This window comes from Antechinus flavipes, chromosome 5, assembly GCF_016432865.1.
Source record: "Antechinus flavipes isolate AdamAnt ecotype Samford, QLD, Australia chromosome 5, AdamAnt_v2, whole genome shotgun sequence".
Lineage (NCBI taxonomy): Eukaryota > Metazoa > Chordata > Mammalia > Dasyuromorphia > Dasyuridae > Antechinus > Antechinus flavipes.
The window spans coordinates 59,239,348-59,252,610 of NC_067402.1; the positions used below are offsets into that span (position 1 = coordinate 59,239,348).

At 33.2% G+C, this 13,263-nt stretch overlaps 1 protein-coding gene across 3 annotated transcripts in view; it reads left to right on the forward strand.

The window, feature by feature from the left end:
* The window catches only part of ARMC3 (armadillo repeat containing 3), a 146,714-nt gene that overhangs the window by 66,216 nt on the left and 67,235 nt on the right, over nt 1-13,263 (forward strand). For all 3 annotated transcript variants that reach the window (XM_052000803.1, XM_052000805.1, XM_052000804.1), the window contains 2 exons: nt 6,694-6,846; nt 7,045-7,150. In XM_052000803.1, the coding sequence (XP_051856763.1) occupies nt 6,694-6,846; nt 7,045-7,150 (259 nt within the window). The remainder of the gene's footprint in view (nt 1-6,693; nt 6,847-7,044; nt 7,151-13,263) is intronic.

Below are 13,263 nucleotides of genomic sequence, written 5' to 3' on the forward strand. Positions count from 1 at the left end.
TCATGACCTTTTGTTTTTCCATATGAACTTTGTTGTTATTTTTTCTAGTTCATCAAAGTAGTTTTTTGGGAGTCTGATTGGTACAGCGCTAAATAAATAGATTAATTTAGGTAGTATTGTCATCTTTATTACATTTGCTCACCCAATCCAAGAGCATTTAATATTTTTCCAGTTGGTTAGATCAGACTTAATGTGTGTAGAAAGTGTTTTATAGTTTTACTCATAAAGTTTCTGATTTTCCCTTGGCAGATAGATTCCTAAATATTTTATACAATCAGTAGTTACTTTAAATGGAATTTCTTTTTGTAACTCTAGCTGCTGGGTTTAGTTAGTGATATATAAGAATGCTGATTACTTATGTGGATTTATTTTGTATCCTGCAACTTTGCTGAAGGGGGTGTGGATTGTTTCTAATAACTTTTTAGTAGAGTCTCTGGGATTCTCTAAGTATATCATTATATCATCAGCAAAGAGTGATAATTTGGTTTCCTCATTGCCTATTCTTATTCCTTTAATCTCTTTTTCAACTCTTATTGCCAAAGCTAGCATTTCTAATACAATATTAAATAGTAACGGTGATAGTGGGCAACCTTGTTTCACTTCTGATCTTATTGGGAATGGTTGCAGTTTATCCCCGTTACATATGATGCTTACTGCTGGTTTTAAATAGATGCTACTGATTATTTTAAGGAAAAGTCCATTTATTCCTATACTCTCAAGAGTTTTTAATAGGAATGGATGTTGGATTTTATCAAATGCTTTTTCTGCATCTATTGAGATGATCATATGGTTTTTGTTAATTTGATTATTAATATGGCCAATTATACTGATAGTTTTCCTAATGTTGAACCAGCCCTGCATTCCTGGTATAAATCCTACTTGATCGTGGTGTATTATCCTGGGGATGATTTTCTGTAGTCTTTTTGCTAATATCTTAGTTAAGATTTTGAGCTAGTTTTTTTTAAAGCTCTGTTCAAATGTGCCCCCCTTCCCCACAGAGTCTTGTCTGATTTTTTTTTCCTTTCAGTAACTAGTACTCCCCTTCTCAAAACCTCCCATCCATCTGTCAATAGTACTTTATGTTTGCTTTGCATTTATTTATAGATGTATGCATTGCTCTCCCATTAAACATTGTAGGTGTCTAATAAATGCTTGTTGATTGATTAGTTTTAATATGACAAAGTCAGAAATCAAAACATAAAGCTAAATCAAATCTGATAAACACTTGTTGATTGATTAATTTTAATATGACGAAGTTAGAAATCAAAAAATAAAGCTAAATCACATCTGAATAATGTCAATAATAAATAATAGCAAAAATACAAAAACATTTGCCATTTAGTGTATGTGGCTCTCTGTCTTAGCCCCCAAGTTAATAGACTGTGGCAGGGCAGCTGGGGTGGGGGAGGGGAGAGTGGGGATGTGGTGGGGATAAAGCATGGATGGGCAATCACAATCAGTTGAGCTTATACTCTTACGAGTTATATGACTGTACAAGTCATTCAACTTAACTCAGATCTAGTTTCCTCAGCAGTAAAGTGGGGGAAATTTACCACACCTACTTTTGTTGTTGAATTGTTTTTCAATTTCATCCCAATTGTTTGTGATCTCGTGAGGGTTTTCTTGGCAGAGATGCTGGAGTGGTTTGCCATTTCCTTCTCTAGCTCATTTTACAGATGAGGAAACTGAGACAGAGTTAAAATGATTTGAACTCAGGAAGGAGTCTTCCTCTGTGCACTATGGTGTCATCTACCTGCTCTTCTGCATAGGGCTAGTATTATGGGTGAGAACTCTGAACTTGAAACAAAGGATTCTTACAAGGTACTAAGTCAGTGGAATTGATTGAGACAATAGTTATTTAATTAACATGGTTCAGTATGATTGATCTGATCCTACAAGGAGATGTTATGGGCCAAAACTTGAAACAAGGTACTAAGTGGAATTGAGGAGATGATAGTTACATCTAGTTTAGCATTAATTTAATCCTACAATGAATAATGGTTTCCTAGTGATATAATGATTGGTGTTTACTCAGTGTGGAGCATATAAGGGGGAGGTCTCAGGGCTAGAGGAAGACAAGCGCACTAGAAGCTCTCAGAGGCTGAGACAGATTCATTCCATCTTCCGCCCTTGTTGTTGCTGGAGGGTGAAGCACAAAACCCTTGGATGTGGAGAAAAGGTGGCAGAGGCAGAGAATGCAAAGGACTAGAGGCAAGAGCTCAAGCTCTCAGAACCAAGGAGAGAGATAGGCCTGTAAAAAAACTAACCAGACCCCAAGTGAAGGAGATTGGATTTTGAAGGAGACAATAAAGGATTTGGACTTTAATCCCTGGCTACTCTTGTGGTGATTACTGAACTAAAACAAAGGCTGCCTTCAGAGACCCCAAGAGAACCCCACCAGAGAATATTACACTTTAGAGAGAACATTACAGGTTAGTGTGAAAATCGAATGCAGTGGATGGCATAAAGCGCTATTTAAATGCCCTACATGCATTTGCTACAAAGTATAGTATGAGTACCAAATCTCTGGAAGACTTTCCTTGAAATCACAACTCCTGCTCCCTCCCCTGATTACCAGGACCATGAAGAATATGTGGAACATTTTTTAAATAGTGTCTATAAGATAGGAAATTCAATTGAGGTGAATGAAAAAGTTACAGATCTGCACCATGTGTAAAACCAAGATTACTAAGATCATTGATTGGACATCCAGGAGGATGAAAGAATTCATTACACTGCTCCCTGATAAATTTCTAGTATTAACTTGGCATTAGGAATGAAGGGGTCAGAATAATAATAAAGAAAATTAATATAAACAAGAGTTTTTGTGACAGCAACATTTTTTCTTTTTTAAAAGCAATTGTTTTAAAGTTCATATTGTATTAATAACTTATATCACATATGCATCTTTATTTTCTGTAATTAAAATGTAAATGCTTCACTTGGTGTAGGAATTCAACAAGGTACTGAGATGATTTTTTTTTCATCTTTAAAATCTGTTATAACTACACAGCAGTCTGCACTTTTGAGGTTTGGTGAACACAGCTGGATTTTTAGAACATTCCCAGCAGGATTGGGAAACTAATTACCTGTAATATTGATTTAAATGATTTTTTTTCACCTCTCCAATAATTATACATGTCCTATTTTGGGGATGGAGCAGTTACCTACTATAAAACCAGTTTCCTAAATTAGTTCTTTTGGCAGTGGATGTTAAAATACCTTTTTTTTTTAAAGTGACATAAATAGATATTTATTTAGAAAGCTGAATAAAGATATATCACGAGGTATTTGTGAACAAAATGATTTGCATCAAACTGACTATGAAATTTTAAAATATTATGGTTAGAATCTTCCTAATGCTATATGTTGGAAGCAAATAAATGAAAGATTCAAATGTTTAAATATAATTTTTAAACTAATTATATTTATGGACAGTTTGAGTTCCATTTTAAATGAAGAGGTTAAAAGATTAAAAGGATAGGATGATGAGCCATGATTCATTAATTAATGGCTTGAAGTTCGTGAATAGAAAAAGGCTGTGCTGACCATATTATGTCTATTCTTTCTAGATCAATTATGCTCAGATGAGTGAAGGATCAAAGATAGTAATTATCTGTTAAAAAGATGACTTGTTGTTTTGTATGAATAGCTAATCACTATAAAAGGAAAGAAAGTATGTGGTAACTTTAACAATATTTAGTTGCCATAATTTCAGGAAAGAAACTTAGGACTTTAGAACTAAAATGAACACTTTAAAAATTAAATATATTTCTTTATTGTAATTTTATCCCAAATTGTTATATTTTTTGAATATGAACGATCAGTCTTTAACATAGTAATTTATTATTAAAACATAATTAGCAATCCTTGCCTTATGATATAAATTATATATTAATTTAAGAAAAATCTAAACCCATGACCAAACTTTGCAAAAAATAATTAACTAAATTGGTAAGGAACAGACCAACTGTGAATTCTGTGACTTGTCAAACCAGTCTCCTGTACCTCTCTAGGGCATTTAAAACATAATGTATTCAGCAGTTTTTTGTTTAACACATGCTTTTGAAAAAAATACAAACTAAATTACTTAGAATTAGCTGCAGAAAACAAAAATTATTATTACAACATTTAATAATAGAAAATTATTTCTAGTTGATGAAATTATTTTATCATGTTTATTTACTAATTTTATTTTATTTGTGACAAATCCAGCCAAATCCAAAGGCTAAAAAAGAAAAAGTAAAGTATCTAATGTTTAGGGAATGTTTTTCATTCTAGTTTTCCGTGACTAGCTTAGAATGTTATGACATATCCATTTGTATATATATTTATGTATATTTACTTCTTGGGGGGAAAAAAGGTTTTTCTTTTTTATATTTGTATCCCTGGCATCTAACATTGTATATATGGCACACAGTGGGCCTTTAGTAAATGCTTGTTATACAGATTAATATACATACAGGTATTTATTTTTATTCACATAAGCAATGATTTACAAATTCTTTCATTATTTTAATTCCCATTTATTATTATAAATAATAATTTCAAGCTCTGTCTTCCACTAACTTCCTATTCTCACCTGATCTCTGAATTTGACCCTGGTATCTTCAAAGTCGTACCACTAGAATGTTAGACCTGGTAGGTTCCTCAAATTGTAAAAAGCCTTAGAACATAGAATGTATGTGTATATATAGGTTCCTCAAATTGTAAAAAGCCTTAGAACATGGAATGTATGTGTATATATAGATATAGATATAGATATCTATATCTATATCTATATATACATATACATATGTGTGTGTGTGTATACACATACATATACATAAAATCAGTGGTTTGAGGACCAACCCAGCTAAATCCAAAGAAACCCAATCATTCAAGTTAAATCTTCTAAGACATGTATTAATTGTGGGGATGTCCAAAATGAACAAATCATTTCTGAAATGCAAACTCTTGTAGGTATAAAAATAAAAGACCAATTATGTCATGTTAAAGTTTAATGTAAATCCTCAACACCCAATACAATCTTTCTTTGATCTGATCTTTTGCTTCTTTCTCTAATCAAGAATTAGCATGGTGAAGACAAGTTGAGGTACCACTATACACCTCTCAGAATAGCTAAGATGTCAGAAAAGACAATGATGAATGTTTGGAGGGGATGTGGGAAAACTGGGACACTGATACATTGTTGGTGAAGTTGTGAACTGATCCAACCATTCTGGAGAGCAGTTTGGAACTAAGCCCAAAGGGCTATCAAACTGTGCCCATCAGTTGGAGAATGGCTGAATAAGTTATGACATATGAATGTTATGGAATATTATTGTTCTATAAATAATGATCAGCAGGATGATTTCAGAGTGGCTTGGAGAGACACATATGAACTGATGCTTAATGAGATAAGTTGAACCAGGAGATCATTATACATAGCAACAAGACTATAAGATGATCAATTCTGATGGATGTGGCTCTTTTCCAATGAGATGATTCAGACCAGGTCCAATGATCATGTGATGAAGAGAGCTAACTACATCCAGAGAAAGGATTATGGGAACTGAGTGTGGATCACAACATGGCATTTTCACTCTTTTTGTTGTTATTTTCTTGCATTTTATTTTCTTTCTCATTTTTTCCTTTTTGATTTGATTTTTCTTGTGCAGTAAGATAATTGTATAAATATATATGCTATATATTGGATTTAACATATATTTTTGCCCTGTTTTACATATATTTGGTTATTTGTTATCTAGGAAGAGGATGGAGGAAGGGGGGAATTGGAACACAAGGTTTTGCAAGGATTAATGCTGAAAATTATCCATGCATATCTTTTGAAAATTAAAAAGCTTTAATTAAAAAAAAAGAATTAGCATGGTGCAATGAATATAGGACTGGCCTTGAAATCAGGAACACCTGGATTCAAAAATTCTGCCTCTGATATATACTGTGGGATTCTAAGCAAATCATATAACTTCTTGGTATTCCCTGACAATTTTCTAACATCATATGTGATTTACAGTGTTGCCATACTCTCATCTGTAGCTGGGGATTAGGAGACTATTTTCCTTATCAGCAATTTCCTAGATTGATGAAACCACAGATCTGGACTCCTTCCCTTGCCACCAAATACTCTTTAACTAAATAACCATCAAGTGTGCCGGAGTTAACTTACATCTGATCAAAGGAATGGATTGTTAAATTTTCAGTAAATGAGCATTTACAATCATCCTTGAAAATTGACCCATGGCACAAATCAGAAATTTCTTCTTGTTTTGTTGATTGTTTAAATTTAAGAAAGGAATGGAGAAAATATCAATGAGGCAGATTAAATATGACTGTGTTATGCATACAGTTTTTCAGAGAGCCAGTTTTGTTTTGTTTTGTTTTGAACATTCACCAACATCCCTCTGATTAACAGTCTATAATTGGTGGCCTTCCAGCTTCTTTATTAAAAAATAATTTCCACAATTATAGGATTAGAAAAGATTATATTCTCAAACACTAAGAAGTGTGAATAATAAATTCATTGGCTTAAAGGCTAAAGAGTCTTTATTCTTTCACCTCTGTCACTTGAATTGAAAGTAACATTCTCACATTCTTGAAGAACTTAATTTTGATGATTTCCCCACTAATAGCCTACTTCTTTCTACTTTGTATCATTTTTTAAAAAATCATTTTATTTTTCTTTATAAAAAGCTGAAACTAGAAAAATTCTGCATGAACAAGGGGTGGAGAAATGTCTCATTAACCTTTTGGGAGCTGAAAATGATGGAACAAAAGTTGCAGCTGCCGAGGTGATTTCAGCAATGTCAGAGAATTTGGCCACCAAAGAGTTTTTTAATACTCAAGGTAACATGAAATGTCACATTATATACTGACACTTGTTGTTTAGTCTTTTTCTGTCATTTCCAATTCTTTTGTGACACCATTTGGGGTTTTCTTGGCAAAGATAGTGGAGTAGTGGTTGGCCATTTCCTTCTCCAGCGTATTATTCTCTAGTGTCCTATAATTTATTCAGTCACAATATTTTTGTCTATATTTTTAAAGGTATCCCACAGATAGTTCAGTTGCTGAAGAGTGAAAATGATGATGTAAAAGAAGGGGCCTCTCTTGCACTGGCTAATCTGACAACAGCAAATCAAACCAATGCAATGTAAGTCTAAAGATCTTGTACCATCATTTGTAACTTGAATGTTCAGCACAACAGGCTGTCCCAATGACCATATTTTCATTTTCTTAATCTTTCCAAGTATTTTTTGGCAGATGAGTCTCCCCAAAGCACTCACAAAAACTTAATGAATCAGCAAAACCAAAAAACTTTCTGGTGGCAATGAAAAGTCCCTATTGTCCCTATTTTCTAGTTTGTTCAATTTGTGAAAACTATTTGATTTAGGCAAAGTGGTAAATGCCAATTAAATAGCAAATAAAGATAAATACTTTATGAAATTATCCTGAAAACTAGATAAATAACCCAAATTTGTTATAGAAAAATGCCAGTGTCTATCCTAGGAATCAATTTCTGGATATAAAGTTATTTTGTAAAACATTTATTTTGAGGAAATTCTTGAATATAATAATTTATCTATTTGACACCAGAAGTGCCATTTTTTTTTACAAAAAAAATTTCTTTGGTAATAGTGTTACTAAAATTAATATTTTTAACTTAGAAAAAAGTGTCCCTCACAAACACATATCTCTTTTTCTTATTCACTTTTTTAAGTCCCTTTCCCCAGCATTTTTTGTCTTTACATTTCTCCTAGACAAATATTTTCTCTCAGCTAAATGGAATGACAAAATGTAATGTGGCAAAAATATATCCCACCAAAGAAAAATAACTGTCCTATTAATAATCTTTGACATGTTTGGTTCTTTCTTAAATTAATATTCATCATTATTTCACATAGACATGCAAATTTTCAGAATACCATGTCATAGTAAATAATTATTTTAAAATAACAAATTTACTAAAAGTTCAAGATGATTACATTGATGTAATTGGATACCAGAAGTCCTGAAAGGTTACTTACCTTTTCTAAGGGAGCTGGAATAAATATGCTGATGGGATAAAATCTGTCATGGATTTTCATCTCTACAAAGATTCAAAAAAATTCATAGAAACTGACTATAGCTAATTCTTGAAATACCAAATTCTCCTTTTAGTTTTTCCCTGTAGAATAGGACTACTCATTTTAAAGATTCTGTCATTTATATTATCTTTTCTATAAAGTTTTATAATCATTATGCATAAAATATAAAATAGAACTAAATATTGTTTGACTTTTCTTTCATATTTAAATTCTTATTAAAATAAATAAGTTAATGTACTATAACACAAATTTCTCATGTGTTGGATCACGCTTTGTTCTTTCATATTCCTAATTGCTACTATTCATTTTAACTCATTATTCTTTTTGATTCTCTGTGTTCTTCCTCTTTTGAGTAAATGAGATGGGTTATGAATAAGGGCTAACTATATAGTAGCTATTTCTTCTCACTTGCTAAACTATTTATTTAACCTTAGTCAAAATTCTAACACCTCTACAATTTGAATTGCTTTAAAAAATTTATCAAGAGGAAACTAAATTTAGCCACAATTTTGCTAAGTTGTACGTTCTAAAATAGAAGACTAGATTCAACAAGAGTAAGTGGCACAATGGTGTCTATCTTCTTGAGTTCAAATTTGGCCTCAGACACTTACTAGCTTTGTGATCCTGGGTAAGTCACTTTACCCCGTTTGGCTCAGTTTCCTCATCTGCAAATGAGCTGGAGAAGAAAATGGGAGTCATGAAGAATCAAATCAGACAGGACTGAAATGATAAACAACAATAATGGAACCAAAAACAGAAGAAATGCTATTTTAATTTTTAAAATTTTTCTTTTTTTTAAAAAGATTAAAGTCCATTCTACTCAGAGCACAGTCTCTACACCTTGCCATAAAGATTTGGAATAGGGCTTTAATAGATTTTTTTTAAGTCTATATTATATAGAAGTTAATTTTTAGAGAGAGCATTGATAGAGTAGAACAGTGACTTATTGGAGCCCTGAATTCTTTCTCAATTGACTCGTTTTCCAAATAAACTTAAACATCAAAGTTTGTTTCCTTTTTATATTATAATTATTGTGAATGGAAATATAATTATCTCTAACCTTAAATATATGAAGCATAATTTACCCTGTTCTTGATGACTTGCTGCCATCATCCTGGGATTGACTGTAACACAGCAAAGCCTCTAAGGCCATAATTTCAATGGCCTGAGCCTCCTGGGCTTTTTCTGTTTCTGTGCTTTTCCTGCTCCCTCTTAGCTTTAACTCCTCCATCCTGGTAGAGGGACTGTCTGTAGCAACTACTCTCCTCTTCTCATTTGTTAAGGCTTGGGAAACCAATGACCAGACTCAAAAGAATTATGTATTAAGTAAAACTGAATCTGTTTTGAATCCCTACAGAATTTTTTTTCCCTATAAATGAAAGTACATGGAGTTTGCAGTGTCCATTTTGGATGCACAGAAGCCTTTGTTTCCTGCTTCTCAGCATTTTATTCTTTTTTATATAATAATAGCTTTTTATTTTTCAAAATATATGCAAAGATAATTTGCAAAACACTGTATTCCAAATTTTTCTCCCTCCTCCTTTCCTCCTCCTTCTCCTAGACAGTATTTAATCCAATACAGATTAAATAATTTCCACACTTATCATACTGCACAAAGAAAATCAGATCAAAAGGGAAAAATTTTTTTTAAATAAGCAAGCAAACAACAACAAAAGTGAAAATACTATGTTGTGATTCACATTCAGTCCCTACAGACCTCTCTCTGGATGTATATGGCTCTCTCCATCTGTCAGAATTTCCTTGAATCATCTCAGTGGTGAAAGGAGCCAAGTGCATTACAGTTAATCATCACATAATCTTCTTGTTGCTATGTACAATAGTTCTCTTGGTTCTACTTACTTCACTTAAATTGAGTTCATGTAAGTCTATCTTAACTTTGTCTCTATTCTGTATCAAAACCCTTTAATAGCACCTTCTATTCTCTCCTCCTTTGTTCCAATTTCTGATGAAAAAGTGGCTTTTGTCATCACCAATGCTTCTACTTTATGCCCTTGATCCCATTCCTTTCTATTGCCTCTGTTTTGCTCCTAGAATTTGCTCCCAGAATCATCCTTCCCTTTAGCTTAAATTCCCTCATCTATTGACACTTTTAGTTTAAATTCCCTGATCTATTGACACTTTCTCTGTTACTTACAAAGATAAGTCTTCCTTATCCTTAAAAAAAACCTTCTAGTTCATTGTACCATTCCTTAATGCTGTCTTTCTATATCTCTAATCCCTTTCTCCCCATCATAAAAAAATTTTTTAATTAATCAACATTTTTTTCTCTTCTCTTTCTCCCCTGATTACCTTATATTCTGACTTCCATACATATGATTCAATTGAAATTGCTTTTCACCAGATAATCTGTGATCTCTTAAGTCAGATAATGACTCTTTTTTTCCTCAGCTTTTGTCCCTTGACCTTTTTGAAGCATTTGACACTATTTAGCATTCTTCTCCTATATATTTTATTTTTCCTAGGTTTTAAACAATAAGCTCTGTTTCTTCTCTTATATTTCTAGCTACCACTCATTTTTGTTGGTTGGATCATCATTCATATCCCTCTCTTCCAAGGTTCTTCCTGGGTCAATCTGTCTTTCTCCTCCTTCATCAGCAATTATGGAATTACCTCTGTGCAGATATCTCTCATGTCTAATCTAGTTTTGTGTCCTGAATTTCAGTCCCACATTACCAACTTCGTACTTGATGGACATTTTCAAGTTAATGTCAAATTCAACATGACCAAAAGAGAGCTCATCTTTTTTCTCAAAATTCTCTCTTCTTTTCATCCTTCCTATTTCTGTTGAGGAATCGATGTTTGTAAAATCAGAATTATATTTGACCCTTTCTCCTGCTCTTCCCAACATTTGTAAAATCTTTCTCCACAGTCTTGCCTCTATTTGTCCTTTTCTTTATATCCAAAATCTCCACCTCCATGCAAGTTTTAATCACCACTTTTCTTTGCCATTGTATTAACTTCCCAGTCAACCTTCCTATTGAATATTTCCATCTTTGCAATCCTCCACATATCTAATAAACTGATATTCATAGCACACAGATTTTGCCATGGTACCCTAACACTTAAGAAGTTCCAGTTGATTCTCTCTCATTTCTAATATCAAATACAAATGCCATAGCTCAGTAAAAGCCCTTTACTCTCTGGCTACAGTCCACATCTCCAGAATGACTGCAAATTGTTCCCCTCTTCACTCACTCTGTATTCCAGCCAAAATGAAACTACTTGTTTTTCCTTAGATCATTTCCTCTCCTATTTACCTATCCACAGGCTTATTCTTCAAGCTTGGAATGCATTCTATCCTCTCTAAATCACCTCTTCACCTCCCTTGGAAGCTCTACATGCAGTTTGTTCTGATATCTCCCATGTGGCTAATAATTCTTCCTCCTGAGCTAACTTTGTATTTACTTTAGATACATTTTTATTTACTTTTGTATACATGTTTTATATTCCCCCAGAAGAATTCAAGCTCCTTGAGGGCAGATATAGTTTGGTTTTGAATTTATGTTCTCAGCACTCAGCAGTGTCTGTCTTGTAATGGATGCTGAATTATGCTTGTTAAATGAATGGAATAGATATATGAGTTAATTGCAAGTGAGTCTGAATGAATCGAGTGAGTTTATAGTTAGCAAGTCTGAATGTATATGAATAACTTGGAAATAAAAAGAAATGTCATAATCTGTATTACCTCAAATGAAATATTTATGAAATACTTATTACAGTGCCTTTCACATAGATAATTAATAAATGCTTGTTTCCTCCCCTCCCCACCACTTTTTCTAATCCATTATCAGTGGCTTCAATTTGTTTAATTTCTATAAAAATCGATTTAAATGGTTCTTGACCTTTGTAAATATATGCTGGGTTATAATGGTAGCAACCATTCTAAAATTTAAATACTTTAGTTAGTAAAAGACTGAAATAATTTCTCTTCTCAGTATGGTGCCAGGGGAAGACTTGGTTCTTTTTACTGACATTCACCACCAGTCCCATTCCACTATTCTGAAAATAGAGGGAAGCAATTCTGGGTAATATAATTAATCTTTTTCATTTAAGCCCATAGAGACTCAGCCAAAGGGACAATGTGGCTCTTAAGGGGAGTTTCTAGACGGATGGGAAGTGCTGATCTGGGAAGGCAAGACACACCTGGATGTTAACAGAAGGCATAAATCCGTGAGGCAAGTTGCTCTCCTAGTTCCTGGAAGACCTTTTGTGTGAGTCCAGAGGTGGGTGGGAAGTTTTCAGAAAATGGCACCTTGATTTGGAGTGACATCTTGTTAAAATTCAGTATGTCACAACAAGTGAATAGTTAAAGTAGACTAAGATAGAAGTTAGGGGACTTAAGACTGAGAAATTTGAGCCAGGGTTTTTGGAGGGGTTAGAGTTTAGAGGAGACCTTGTGGTGGAAGAAGCAGCATCATAGTAGAAGCAGGATGGGGTGAACTTTTAAAGGAGAACTGTCATTGATATTAGTAATGGTTGTATGAAAATAAGAGAATTTGCCAATTTCTCTTCTCCTGATCCTTTTTATCAGGCAGTGAGAGAGAAAGAAAATACAAAAAAGGAAAAGGAATTGGGAGTGGCTCAAAAATCTAATTGGTTAAGAATGTTACAAAAAATAATTTTTATTATAGGAAAAGATCAGTTGTCCAATTAACAAACATTTATCAAGTGCTTTCTATGTGCCCTATGGCTGATTGTAGATGTGAAATCAAAAATAAAATCATCCGTGCCCCCTAAGGATCTTAAATTTTATTGGGTAACATGTGGCTGTATAGAAAGAGCACTGACCTTGTTACTGGCAGAAAAGTAGAACAAAACATCCCCTTATATTTTTGCTCCTAATGCTCACAGACCACAACTGGTATCACGGGTATAGAAAGGATTTGAAAATAATTTTTTTTTCTCTCTAAGTCAACTAGTAGACTAAGGCCAGGGAGTGAAAGCTCAGCCAATATTAAATTTATTTTTTAAAATATAAATTTAAACTAATCCTGAGGAATGACTGACAAGTTGGCTGTGGCTTTCTAATTTAAATTACAAATAATTGCCTTTGAGGCTATCTGTGTACAAGAATTGACATTTTTTACCTTTATGGGAATAGGAAATACACACACACACACACACACACACACACACACACACACACTTCCCCTGACTA